At 37.7% G+C, this 14,586-nt stretch overlaps 1 protein-coding gene across 1 annotated transcript in view; it reads left to right on the top strand.

Annotated features, from left to right (window-relative positions):
- The window catches only part of ANGPT1 (angiopoietin 1), a 333,355-nt gene that overhangs the window by 231,066 nt on the left and 87,703 nt on the right, over window positions 1-14,586 (top strand). The window contains exon 5 of the mRNA XM_036766890.1: window positions 12,757-12,884. Within this exon, the coding sequence (XP_036622785.1) occupies window positions 12,757-12,884 (128 nt within the window). The remainder of the gene's footprint in view (window positions 1-12,756; window positions 12,885-14,586) is intronic.

A 14,586-nucleotide genomic window follows, 5' to 3' on the forward strand; every position in this document is an offset into this window, starting at 1 on the left:
AATATTGAGGGCCCACCTTAATGAGCGCTCACCTGTCACTCTTTGGTACTGTCACCATTAGCAGACAAACACCTGCCTCCGCCAATTTCCCATCACCTCATTTGCCATTTCTAATCATCTGTGGTCTGGGCAATAATGAATAAGCCTGTGACTGTACTTCTCTAATCAGTGACTTCTCCTTCCCCTTTGCCTCCCCCTCTGCCCCAGTGACCGTGAACAGTCCAGGTAACCATGCCTTCTGTGTGGCATACTGATGTCTTTGAGGTGAAGGTGGCTGTTGGCCCTCCCTCTCACCCAAACAACAGTTCTGTCTGCTGTTTCTGTTGCTGGTTTTCTTCTTTAATGTCAGAGTATCTGTAGCTTATCTACCCTGTCTGTGCTTTTCATCATCCTTAGACCCTGCTACTACTACCACTGTAGCCACAGCCCCCATCACCACTTCTAATCTCCACTGCCTGATGCTTTTGCCAATGCAATCCACGCCCCATCCTGTTGCCACTTCTAATGCCTCATTCCTTGCCTCCCCTTTCTCATTTTCTTTGGCTGCTCCCCCTACCACTGCCAATTGTAATCTCACACCACTGCTTCTGCTGTCTACTTCTCTTCCTTCTTTTTCTCTTAATTTTTCTTCTTTTTTATCTCATCTGTCTCTCATCACTTCTCCAATGCTTTTCAGCTTTTTAAAAAAAGACATAATTAGGTATCGGTATAGTACTCTCCTTGCAGAGTGTGAAATGAACAGTCGTAATGCTTTCTTCCAGTGTTGGGTCTTTGGTGCAGTGTTTGTGGTGCTCAAGGTTGTCAAGGGCAATTTCTTCACTGCCAAATACTTTTTTAGAGTGTCTGCTTTAGAATTTGGAACATAATTATAAATCTTAATTTCTCCATACTGAGGTTAGCCTGTGATTTCCTTGGTACTCTTAATTAAGGAAAACTCTTCTACCACTATAGGTCATTGCCTTCCCTGGCACTTAGAGTTTTGAGGAGTCTTCTCGAACTCTGTGTTTCAGTGGCTCACCGAGGGTCACACAGCCAGTATGTGTCAGAGGTAGGATTTGACTCCAGGTTTTCCTGGTTTCAAGCCTCTTTTCTAGCCACTGTGCCACACTGCCTCTCATGAGACCTTCCATTTCCCTACCCCCATACTTTAATAAAAATCACTGTATGGTAGTCAACCTTCTGACAATACCCTTGCTACTCAGCCTGGATTTTTGACAGAAGACCCACAAACCATTACTAGGATTTGAATAAAGGCCCTCTTCTGCTTGATAACATATGCTACAGATTGTAGTTTGTATGTATGACCTTTGAGAATCCAGGTCAGAGTAAAGCATCAGAGTAGGGCTTGAGTAGAGGTATACATGTATACTTCAAAGATCAAAGATTTCTTGGTGTGAATGCTCTCTCTGTTGATGCAAACTGTAGCCTTTAGAAGGCTTTTAAGGATTTAGACAACTGAAAAAATCCATCATTCTATGGACAACCCAGTGATAAGGCTCTCCAAACTTAGCTAGGCTGGTCTTCAGCCAACAGACATGCAGTCCATAACCAAATTGATAGGAGATACCATAGCATAAACTTAGCCAGCACTATCTTTAAGAACTGATGGCTATCTGATTACTACAATGAGTCATTAGAGTGAAGTTTTAGTCCTGCACAACACAAAAAACCCTACATATAATAGATACATATTAATATATTATATACACTATGCTAGGCACTGGTCACTGCTATTATTCTTATAAGATCTGGCTGCCACAATTCTGAGTGGTAGGCAGTTCAAGGATTCTCTCCGTTTTATAGATAAGTAAACTAATTCTCTGTGACTTGTCCACTGTCATATCTAGAAATCTTGTTTTCAAGAGTCAACCCAGAGTCTTTTGATTCTAATCTACTGGTTTTTTTCTGAGAGACTATGCTACATCTCATGGGGAATATAGGAAAGAATATTTTTTTCTATGTCAAAAGTGGTGCACAATTTTTGCAAACAGATGATGTGCTTCTAAAAGCCTTATTCTTTGAGGAAGCAAATGGGGAACTGTCCTTTTTTAAGCTATGGAACTGAAGATTTCAAGTTTAGTATTTCCTCTATAAGAGAGTACAAAGAACTAGAATAGTCAGTCAATTAGCACTTATTGAGTGCCTACTGCATGTGTTGTGTTGGTCTGATTAGCCATAGTTGGACACACCGTAACTTGATTCTAACATAGTCATGTCATTTTGGTCTTCTTCAAGAATAAAGGTCAACAACCAACCAAGCATGTGCTAGATACTATGCTAAGCCTGCAAATGCAAAGGAAGGCAAAAAATCCCTGTTCTGAAGGTGACCACAGTCTGAGTGAGAGAATATGCAAACAACTATACACAACCAAGATATATACAAGATAAATTAAAGATAATTTCACAATGAAGGTGCTGAGATGAAGAAGGCCCTCTTGCAGAAAAAGGGACATTAGCTGAGATTCAAAGGAAGCAGGAAAGTTATGAGGCAGAGATGAGGAGAGAGAGCATTCTAGGCATGAGAGACAGCCAGTGAAAGTGCCCAGAGTTAAGAGATGGAGGGTCTTGTGTGAGGAACAACAAGGAGGCCAATGCCATTGGGCCATAGAATACTCAAAGGCAATAAGGTGTTAGAAGACTGGAAAGGTAGGAAGGGACCAGGTTATGAAGGGCTTTAAAAGACAGAGGGTTTTATGTTTGATCCTGGAGGTAATTGGGTAACTATGATACTTTTACATATTTAATATATATGGATATGTGTATATATACATGTATGTATGTGTATCCAATCTAATCCGGTTGACATTTATTAAGTGCCTACTATGTGCCAGGCACTGTGTTAAACTTTGGGGATACAATTAACAAAAAGAAAAGATAGTCCTTGCCCTCAAGGGATTTACAATCTAATTGGAGAGGGGAGAGACAATACAAAAGGAGGCAGGAAAGTGCGAGTGGGGGGAGGGAGGCAGAGTGCCAAGTGACTTCTTGTTTTCTGGATTTGAAACCAGGCATAGCAGCAGGTGGAGTAAGCTGAGTCCAGTTTCTATACTCAATAAAGGAAGGAATTGGGAGGAGTTCGACTTCACCCACCGATATGGGTATATATGCACATATAAAAAGATATAGATAGGCATGCATGTTCTACTTTGGTGGAAATACCAAGCTCAAAACTTTTTTAAGAGCTGATAGGTGCACAGGGTTGGGGAACCTGTGGCGTCAAGGCCACACATGGCCCTCTGGGTCTTCAAGTGCAGCCCTTTGGTGGAATCCAAACTTTACAGAACAAATCTCCTTAATAAAAGGATTTGTTCCATAAAACTTGGACTCAGTCAAAAGGCTGCACCCAAGGACCTAGAAGGCCGTGTGTGGCCTTGAGGCTGCAGGTTCCCCACCCCTGGATTAGAACATAGCATTGTCTTTTTCTACAAACATACATACACACAGTTATTAGGACTTTGGAGCAGGGGACAGTAATATTTCTAGAATAGTCCTACATTCTTTCTAAAATGCAGAATGTTTTACTCCTAAATTCATATTCTATAATGTTGCCATACAAAAAAATTAAAAAGAAGAAGGATCCTACAGTACTGGAAATACCAATATGTTGCCCATATGTTAGGAATCTGAAATTTCCAGCTAAACAGTTGATTTGTTTGACCTCACTAGTCTGTTTCCTCCCTGAATTAGCTTATGTTAAGTGTTATTTTTGAGTTGTGCTTAAGCAGATTTAACATCACTGTAAGGTATGTTAGCGGCACACTTCCCTGGCTAGAATCAGAGAAAAGGCTCAATACTCTTACACTTTCAAAAGAGATTCATCTCTAAGCTTAAACATCGCACAAAACCAAACATGTATAAGGATGTTTGGTCAATAATGAGTATTAAAACTGAGCTTAGGTCAACATTAAGAAGAGCAGTGTAGAATACTGTTCTCCTTTCCCCAAAAAGATCTTATCACTTTAAAGCAATTTTAGTGAGGAAATGGATAGGATTCTCTTCTGTCATTTTGCAAATGTCCTTTGCTGGTAGGACTAATTGTTTTTCTTGATCTTTCCTAGTGTTGTTAAGATTAGTAATTGCCAGTTCTACATTCCAGAAAAGTTTTTTTTTTCCCTTGAAGGTTCAACTCAGCTGAAATGACCCCGAGCCTTTGGCTTTCATGGTCTCGCCTGTGGTCAGTCGTATGGCAGTTACATGGATTGGATTCTAATTGATTTGGCAGGTGTAAGACAAAATCGGATAAAGTCAACAGTCCGTCATGTCTGGATCTCAGGTTGCATATGAGGGAGTGAATGATTGCTGGTGATAGATGGAGCTATCCACCTGCTAGTTCTCCCACTCTTTCCCATTGCATAACAGAGATTTGCCTGTAATGGGAACACTTAAGGAAAGAATGATCATTTCTGTTAGAGATTCTCTTCCCCCTTTTTTTTTCGCTACAGTGAAGCCTCTGTGTTGACTTCCCTGGTTCACAAATAAAACTAGCTGCTTCACTTGTAATATGATAGCTAATATTCCTATTCCTATTTCTAAACTTTCCCAGCCAATGCTGTGGCCAGCATTCTACTCAGCTTGGGACTTGCCAGCCAGAAACCTTTGCCTCTCTCTTTCGAACCACACACATCCAAACTCCTTAACTTAAAATATTCACTTGTCAATTTCTTATTCGGCCAATCAATTTTAATTTGACAAATAAATATTGAATAATGTGCCAGTACAATTTAACGATTAAAAAAATAAGAAGTTTAAGTTTAGAAGAAAAAATATCATGTACACAAATAACTATATAGAATGGAAAGAGAATTGGACTTAGAATATGAACACATGGATTCTAGGATTGAGTTTTCTCTTCATTAATTCTGTGATTATGGCCAAGTTGCTTAATCTCTCTGAGTCTCCTCATCTAAAGAATGGGATTTATATTATTCTCTTTATATACCTCTAAGATCATTGTAGGGAAAGCTTTGTAAACCTCGAAGGGAGATGTGTATCCTTATATATAGATAGAAAAATAGAGAGATGACAGAGAGAAACAGAGAGACAGAGAGACAGGAAGGAGAAAGAGAGGAGAGGGAGAGACAGTGATATAGAGACAGAGATAGGGAGACAGGACAGAGAGAGACAGACAGACAGATAGACACAGAGAGACAGACAGAGACAGAGAGACAGACAGACAGACAGATAGACAGGAAGGAAGAAGGAAGGGGAGAGAGAGTGATATAGAGATAAAGATAAGGAGGCATGACAGAAAAAGAGAGAGATGTAGACACACACACACACAGAAATGGTTGGAACCTATTATTTTATTAATATTATGAACTTTCAAATAAGGAAGTAATCTCTTCCTGCACAAGTTGATACCTTCTTCATATTTTATAGTTTCAAGAAGGTGCCTAGAGCAGTGGTGTTGAACTCAAATAGATATGGGGCTAATAAACCACACATAAGGATCTCTGAAGCCAAATACTGACTTAGAAAACCACATGTTAACATTATCTATGTTCTATTTGTATTTTTATTTATTTGGTTAAATGTTTCCCAATTGTTTTAATTTATCTAAAAATAAAGATACACATCTCTCTTCAAATTTTACAGAGTATTTTTGGAACGCCGTATATGTGTATGTGTGTGTGTACACATATACACACATAGAGACAGATATACACACTACATATACATATGTATGTGTACATATTTATATGTGTGTACATATATGCATATATGATGTTATCCTATACTAATACCATCTGTCTTTTATACTTCTCCAAAATAATCCTCCCAAGGCACAGATCTGACAATGATATCTTTGTTTGAAAAATGTTAGTGGCTACTTATTGTGTCTATAGGATATAATACAAACTCCTTAATCTAATATATATGAGTTTTTAAAACATATCTTGTTTCCAAAACTACCTTTATGGATTGATTTAATATTTGTAAGTTTTATAAACTTTATATATAATTCAATTCTATTCAGTTCGGCTCAGTAGACATTGTATGCCAAACACTGTTTTTGGCTCTGGGGATAAAAAAATGAAACAGTCCCTGTCTTCAAGGCTCTTATATACATATATGTGTATATATGTATGAAGTATGTACATCAATATGTATGCATATGAGTGTGTATATATGTGCATCCATGCATGCGTGCACGCACATATATGCTGATTTCCCTATTCCTACAAGTAATTATTTTGGTGGAATGAGGGAAAAACATGAACAGCTTTTCTTTAAATATGCTGCCCTCAGGCCTCCATGTTGAGAATGCACTCCCTTTATCTGCCTTTCAGAATTCTCCGCAGCCTTCGAGGCTCTCCTCAGGTGCCAACTCCTCCATGCAGTTTACCCTGGTCACCCCCATATTTAGTGCATTTTCCCACCTCAAATTTTCCTAGAGTATTTTGTCTGGATCGCTCATTTATTCCCATAACTAAGCATTGTCTAGTATCTAAGTATAGTTTAACTATCTGTCTTGCTATAAGACTGGATTATCTCCTTCTACATCATAGATCTTTTAGATAACATCCATTAGTTCATTTTTTACAATTTATCTTCACCTTATTCAATTCCAACTCCCTTGCTTACAGTTGAAGAAACTAAACTCAGAGATGAGGGGACTTGAGAAAGGTCAAACAGCTAATTGCATGCCACTGACTTTTGTACTACAACTCATTTGTAAATTGCTGGCTGCCTGTGGTAGGATAATGCATAGATACTAAAGGGACACATAGACTAGTTTAGTAAAATAATTTAATGGCTGATTTAAAAAGAATATGCAGTGAGGCAAACTTAAGTGTAATGTCATGAAAAAAAATTTCCCAACACCATACTATATATAAATGGAAAAAGGCTACCTTGGAAGGTACTGGGTTCCCCCTAATTAGAGCTATTTGAGCAAATTTTGGATGACCATTTGTTAGTAATAATGAATGAGGTTCCTTTGGGGTATAGATTGAACTCAATTGCTGCTGAGGAAACATCCACTTTTAAAATTGGTTATACTGTGATTCTAAAGTTTCTAATTCTTTCTTTTGAAACTAAAGTGCTGAATTAAATTCTGAATCCCAACTCCTAGTGTTACAGTGGGCTTGCTTCTTGGCTGCTTAGTGTCTTGTGTTGGCTCACAATGAGGTGAAGACATTAGAGGTTTACATGATGAATGATAACCTTTTCCATGAAGAAAACCTACATTTCCATGTGGGACATTTATAGATATAAATAACTATGGTGAATAAATTGTAAAGATATTTTCTGGATAGGAGAGACACATATTTTATGTCCTTCTGTCCTCACTTTACGTACACTTCTTAGGCTATGTTTATGTACGTTGTAGATTTAATGACTAACCAGTTCTTATAAAATGGCTAAACCAGCTGTGTCTGAAGACATGTACTTGACTTCCCTCATATCCTCTGTTTACTTTCCATCCTCTTCCTACTCTGTTGAGTAATATTTTCTTTTGACCTGATTTGCTCCTGATTCCCAATCCATATCATTACTACTGTGTCTTAGCCTAAATCCTTCTTTTCCTTCAAGACACAGGTTAAATCTTACTTTCTACTGTAAAGCTTTCCTGGTCTCCCTTAATTCTAGTGCCTGCCCTCTGTGGATTATTTCCATTTTATCTTGTATACAACTTGCTTTTACATAGTTGTTTGCTTTTTGCCTCCTCCATCACACTGTGAGTTCTTTAAGATATGGGACTGCCTTTTACCTTTCTTTGTATCTCCACAGTGCCTTGCACATAGTAGAAGCTTAATAATACATGTTTATTAACTGAATTTTCAAATTTAGTGACAAATAATTTGCGTAAAACAGTTGTTTTCTAAATCATAAATATGTTGATTATAACAATGAGACAAAAATTATACTTTAGATGGTATCATAGGTTCATCTTAAATGTAGATTTGAAAGGAGCCTCAGAGGCCACCTAGGTTGACTCCATTTCACAGATGAGGAAAATGAGAAGCCCAGTGAGGCTAAGTGATTGCCCAAGGTCACAAGGTAATGTCATCACCTCATTTACAACCTACAAATATTTCTTGAAAACTCTATCCATCACTTTTATGAGTAAGCAGAAATAAAACATAGGAACATGGAAAATCTAATAAATAGTTATTTGTGAGCTATCTTTCTGTTCTTTATATTTTTTCTTCTTTGCCTTTGTGCCACCTCCTGTTATACTGTCTCTGTTCCTACAGTACTTGTAGTGGGAAGACGAGAGGAAGAGGAGAAGGCAGAGAAGTGGGAAGAAACTATGTTCCCTTCAGGGATTTAATTGAGTATGAACCAAAAATGGTACCTTCAATTCAACAAATACTTATTAAGCTCCTACTCTACACAAGGCACTGTCTAAGGTGTTAGGGATGACATATACTTTTAATGGAAAAACTGCTTTCCTTTGACTCTTAGATTAAAATGGTCACATTTCCATATTTTAACTCATTCACACAACAGCTCATGAATTTTGGTTATAATTTTATGCTGATTTATGTTTACTTTTCTTAATACTCCCTGTGAGTGACCTTGGACAAAGCGTATAGCCTCGTTGGGCCTCAGTTTCCTTATCTGTAGAATGAGGTGGGTGCATTAGATGGCCTCTGAATTTTCTTCCATCTCTACATCTGTGACAGTCATATGACTCCATAAGAGCTTAATTTTTGTTACGTCATTGAAATGTATGCTTGATGTAGAAAACCTGTTTTAGAGTAATTATATAACATTAAATTTACAGATGAACTGCAGGATGACACAGAAATTCATGAAGACGTATAATTCCTTCTAAGATTAACCATTTTGTTGAATTCTTTGATATGTGCAAGATTTGAAAATAAGACAAAAACTTTTGGGGGGAATGAGAGAGTGAATTTCCATAATTACTGTATCAATAGTTGAATAATAATAATTGGTATGGGAACTTACCTTGTGATTTCCTTTTTATAGGGAATTCCCAGGTGAAGAAATCCCCTCTATCAATGAAAGTTGGTACTTTTTCTGCAGCTCATATTCTTTTAGAATTACCTAGAACATTGAGAGATCAAGTAGTTGTTCAGTAAACTCCAGTGGCTTCTGATTACTTCCAGGATTTAAAGTCCTTTCTAACCTGCCTTCATCTTACCTTTCACTGTTCTTATACTTCCTCCTCTTCATATATCTATGATCCAGATAGATTGGAGTACTTGCAGTTCCTTAAGGACTCCATTCCATTTCTTATTGCTGTACCTTTTGGACTGACTGTTCCCCATGCCCCCTGACCTCTGTCTCTGTTTTTCTGGCTTCCTTCAAGGCTTAGCTCAAGTGCCACCTTTGTAGAGGCCCTACTTGTTCCCCTCAGCTGCTAGTTCCTTCCCCTCTGAGACTACCTTGCATCAATCTTGTATGTCTGTTTTATGCTCCAAGTTATCTACATGGTTTTTCCTTCTTTAGAAATAAGTTCCATGAAGGCATGAATTGTTTTCGAATTTCTTTGTATTCCCAGAGTTTAGCACATTGCCTGTGGCATAGTAAGCACTTACCAAATGTTTGTTGATTTCTCAATGAATTCCTCATGATTATATAACCTATATATGTCAGAGGTGGGATTTGAACTCAGATCTTCCTGGCTCTGAGGGTAGTTCTTTATCTATCGTATCATATTATCTAGGTACAAGTCCATTCTCTTATATGTGCTACCCATGACTCTGGGTAAGTCGCATTTGAGAGCATATATGGATATACACAAATATATTTATCTATATATAGTATGTATATATGCATATATATATAATAAATTTATATAGTGCTTTAAGATTTGCAAAACACTTTATGTGTATTATTGCATTTAATCTTCACAACCACATAAAGTTTTAAAAATTACTATCTTCATTTTATAGATGAAGAAATATACGGACAAAAGATAAAATGATTTGCCTAGGTGTACTATTCAATAAGTATCCGAGAAAGAATTTGAACTCAGGTCTTCCTGGTTCTAAGCAATGTACTCTGTCTATTCTGACTTCATACCATCGTTCTTAGGCGATCCTTATGTCTCTTCAAGCAATCTCCCTGGGGGATCTCTAGGCAAAGTACTGGAAGCTTTCCTCTGTTTTTGTTTGGTTCCGATGCTGTGTTAATACAGTTAACATAATCAGACATACTTGGTAACACAAAGGGCAGATGAGTGTGGCATTAGTATGTATCATAATGTCATTTTTAGGTTACCACAACATATCTGGCAGATGTTTGAAAAGCTACAATGCTCTGTCCCTTTATTTTCTGGAAACCTAATTTAAAATGTCAGGAGAAATGTAAATATATTCATGCTAAGGCAGTTATTCATTCTATAAATATGAAATATATTAATTTAGATGATTTATAAACTGGTAAATAAAGTGCTTTGAAATTCCAGATACAGTCTAAAACAAAAATTTAGCTTATTAAAAGGCACTTGAAGTTACTTTTCAAAAGTTGACTTGTAATTTTCTTGTTATGCTTTTTATAACCAATTTATAACCAATTACAATGACTAATAGCGTAGGCATTTATTAGCTAGCCAGAGACTTTAAACTCAAGTTCATCAGAGTTTCTTAATTTTAACAGTCAGTGTTCGAAAGAGTCCAGTGAATGATAGCAGAAATTTTACATATAATAAAATATCTTTGGAGATTGCTAGTATTTTACGAATTTTACGGAAATATGCCTTTAGCTTAACAACTAAGAATAAGAGTAGGATATTCATATTATGGTCCTTTATTATAATTAGCAACTTTATTACTGAGACATTTCATAAAGCTTAATAATTTCAGTAATAGTCCTTTCCATGTTGGATGCCTTAAAACTTTTGGCTTTCTGCAGTTCTGTATTTCTCTTCTTCCCTTCTTCAGTTTCATGTAAGAAACTAGTCCATAAGGTGATAGGGTCATAATTTAAAGCTATGGTGGATCTTTCTGGTCATTTAGTTCAATCCCCTATGTGACAGGTTAGGAAGGTGAAGGTCAGAGATATGAATTGATTCTGATAAAGTCACTCAGACAGTATGTGTCAGGGCTAGCACTTGAACCCAGATCTTCAAACTCGAATTTCAGAGTTTTTATTCACACTTTGAGTGACTTTTTTTAACCTGATTCCACAGTAAATTGTTTTGCAAGGTTATATGAAAAGCTCTGGAAAAAAATTTGATAGTGGAAAGACAGGTAGCATAAAAATGGTTATCAACCTTCTGGAGTTTGCTTCTTTGTTTACAGACCTCATTCTCATCCCCAAAGTGTTTTATTATATGTATGTTTATACACATATGCATGTAATTATTAAAGTAAATAGGATTTTAAAAGGAACTTTGTTATATATGTATATGAACATATATATGTATATGTGTGTATAGATAATAGATAATTCATTCTCTAAATAGTTTAAAGTGCAAACTTTTCATGCCTCAGAATGACTATCTGGCACAATTCTTGTCCTTGCCTTTTTTGAAAAAATAAAACCTTCAAAGTGAATCTTCTCCAAAATTAATTGTTTTAATATAGCATGGACAACTACTAAAATAATAATAATAATTAATAATAATTGGTATCTACAGGAGAGTTTTCAGGGTTGTAAATTGAACCTTATAACAACTCTGTGATGTAGGTACTATTTATAATCTCCACCTCATAAATGAAGAAACTAAATCCCAGAGGAGTGAATGACTGACCTATGGTCTACGGTCAGTAAATGTTGGAGGTAGGATCCAAGCCCAGATCATTCCTGCCCGTCCAGTATTCTTTCCACCTTCCATGCTGCTTCTCAGGTGTATAACAACATTCAAGGTGTCCATCATATCCTTAAATTTCCTATTTGGCATTTAAACTCCTCACAGTCTGATTTTGTTCTGTCTTTCCAGATGGTTTTCACTTTACTCCCTCTTGTACTACATGTGTGTTCCAGCTAAACTGGCCTATTTGCTGTCTCCAGTACATGATGTTTTATTTCCTGCTCCATGCTTTTGTCCATTGTCATTCAGGCCTAGAATGCTCTCCATTCCCAGCACTCTATCTCTTGGGATCTCTACCTTCATTCAAAAATCAACTCAAGCTCCACTTCCTAGAAAAGGCCCATTTTTGATTTACTCAAATTCCCTACCCCTTCACTCAGTCCAGGTTGCCTTGTATTTAATTTATTTGTATTTTATATTTCTGTATCTAAATACAAGTTGTTCCCCTCCAGTATAATGCAGACTCCAGGGGACTGTTTTTGTTTGTTTTTGTCTTTATAACCCCAGAACTTCCCTCAGTACCCAGTATGCTATTTCCCTCATACTAGACACATAAATAGTTGTGGCATTCGACTGACTTAGGATGGCCCTCCTCTGCTCCATTTACATATCATTTATTCTGCACAAATCTTTCTTTGCTACAGCATATTGGTTTGTAGAATTTCATAGCATGCTTTAGCAGGCCGGTAAACCAGGGAACTTGAAGGGCCTCTGTCTCACCGTATTAGGTTAGGGCATCAGTTACTTGCTATAATATATAGACTGTCTGTAGAGAATCCGATCAAAGGAAACAATTCAGGCTTAAAGAGGGCCTTTCTCTCCTTTTGCCAGCTTGTTAATTTTGAAAGATGCTTTAAAAGCTCCTTAGCCCATCATGCTGTGATTATTATTATAATTGTTTTAAGCACAGTAGACTTTGGTTATCAGATGTATTGAAAACAGTTAAGACTTTTTTAATATTATGTCTAAAGTCCTTTTCGGATACTAATTGTCCTGTTAATATCGTATTTCTTTCTTTGCAGTTTTACTTAAGAGTGCAAAAAGAGAGGAGGACAAACCATTTAGAGACTGTGCAGATGTGTATCAAGCTGGTTTTAATAAAAGTGGAATCTACACTATTTATATTAATAACGTGCCAGAGCCCAAAAAGGTAAAAGCTGAAGTGTTTGTTTACAAGTTGTGAACTAGAACTCTGAACTGAGGAAGGGAGGTTGTGATTAATCTGTGAACACGCTAAGCTGAAAGTGTATCAGTGAACTGGGTTGTCCCCAGAGAGCCTGTGTTCCTTCCTGAGTCACAGAGGGGCAAGAAGAGCCCTTCCCTCAGGGCAGCTTCAGTATTTCCTGCTTGCTCTGTGCTCACTCCTAGGGTGGGCAGGGAGTAGAGAACTAGCCCCAGCATTCCTGGTCAAGGTTATGAAGAGCTCACACAGGAGTGACTTGAGGGGCTGAGAGGGGGGGAAGTTAGAGATACCACATTTCTAGGGGGACAGATGTCGCCCACCCCAAACCCCTACCACCATTCCACAATGTGTCCTATTAGAGCTAGAGCATCAATTTGGCAGAACTGTTCCTGGGGGTGGGGGTGAGGGGGTGGGGGTGGGATGGGTGGGAAAGAGAGGCATTCTTGTCTCTAAATAATCTGACAACTTCCTCTGCATATTTTTCTAAAACTGGGTCAGAGAATTAGATTCACAGGGAATGAGAGAATCCCTCTGAGAGCTGAAAAGGGATTTTAGGAATGGTTGAGACCAACCTTCTCATTTTATGGATCAGAAAAGACATCTAGGGTTTAAATGACTTGCCTAAGGTCACATAGTGAATTGGTGATCGAAGTTAGATTAGAACCCAGGTGTCCTAACTCAGTATAATCTCCCCCACCCCATACTATATCATGTCTTAGAATCAGTATTATATATAGCATATTATAGTATATATATATATATATAGTACATTATATAGCAGAAAAGGTCCGAGGAAAAAAACATGAATTGGTCAAAGTTTTACCTTTTCTGAACCTTTTTTTTAATGGCTGGATGGGGTGGTGGGATTGTACCACCCTGTTCAGTTACCTTCAAAGATTTTTTGCCCCATCTCTGTCTTTTGGCTGCTCAGAGCCCTTCACCCTCATTCATTCTCCAGGACTGGTGTCCCTCTTCTTCACCCCTGTTCCCCCATTCCCATCTAGATTCATTATCCTCATCTAAACTTACTTCTCCTGTTTCCCAGGCTATAGGACTTTAGTTTTAGAACTGGAAGGGAAGTTAGAGGCTGTCCAATCTAGTCTTTTCATTTTGCAGATTAAAAAGAGAAAAATCAAGACCCATAGATTTTGTTTTGTTTTGTTTTTTTGAGGGGGGAAGGCAAGGCAATTGGGGTTAAGTGACTTGCCCAAGGTCACACAGCTAGTACATGTGTCAAGTGTCTGAGGTCGGATTTGAACTCAGGTCCTCCTGACTCCAGGGCCGGTGCTCTACTCACTGCACCATCTAGCTGCCCCCTGACCCATAGATTTTAAGGGACTTTCTCATTAATCACATAGGTGGTAAATAGAGTCAAGATTTGAACCCAGATCCTCCCATTCCAAATCTGTTACTCTTTCCTTAGTATGACACTACCTCCAAGGGTCCTGCTCACTTACTAGGGCTAGAAATACTTCAATCCTTGAAAGGTTTTATGATTTCATTCTAGACTTTGCTCACCAGCACAGAGTGAATTCTCCACTCTATCTTCCACTACCTCCCCAACCCTAACATAAACCTTAGTTCTTTCTATGAGATGTTATGGCTAAAAATTAAAACACACACACACACACACACACACACACACACACACACACACACACACCAAACT

This window comes from Trichosurus vulpecula, chromosome 1, assembly GCF_011100635.1.
Source record: "Trichosurus vulpecula isolate mTriVul1 chromosome 1, mTriVul1.pri, whole genome shotgun sequence".
NCBI classification, from domain to species: domain Eukaryota; kingdom Metazoa; phylum Chordata; class Mammalia; order Diprotodontia; family Phalangeridae; genus Trichosurus; species Trichosurus vulpecula.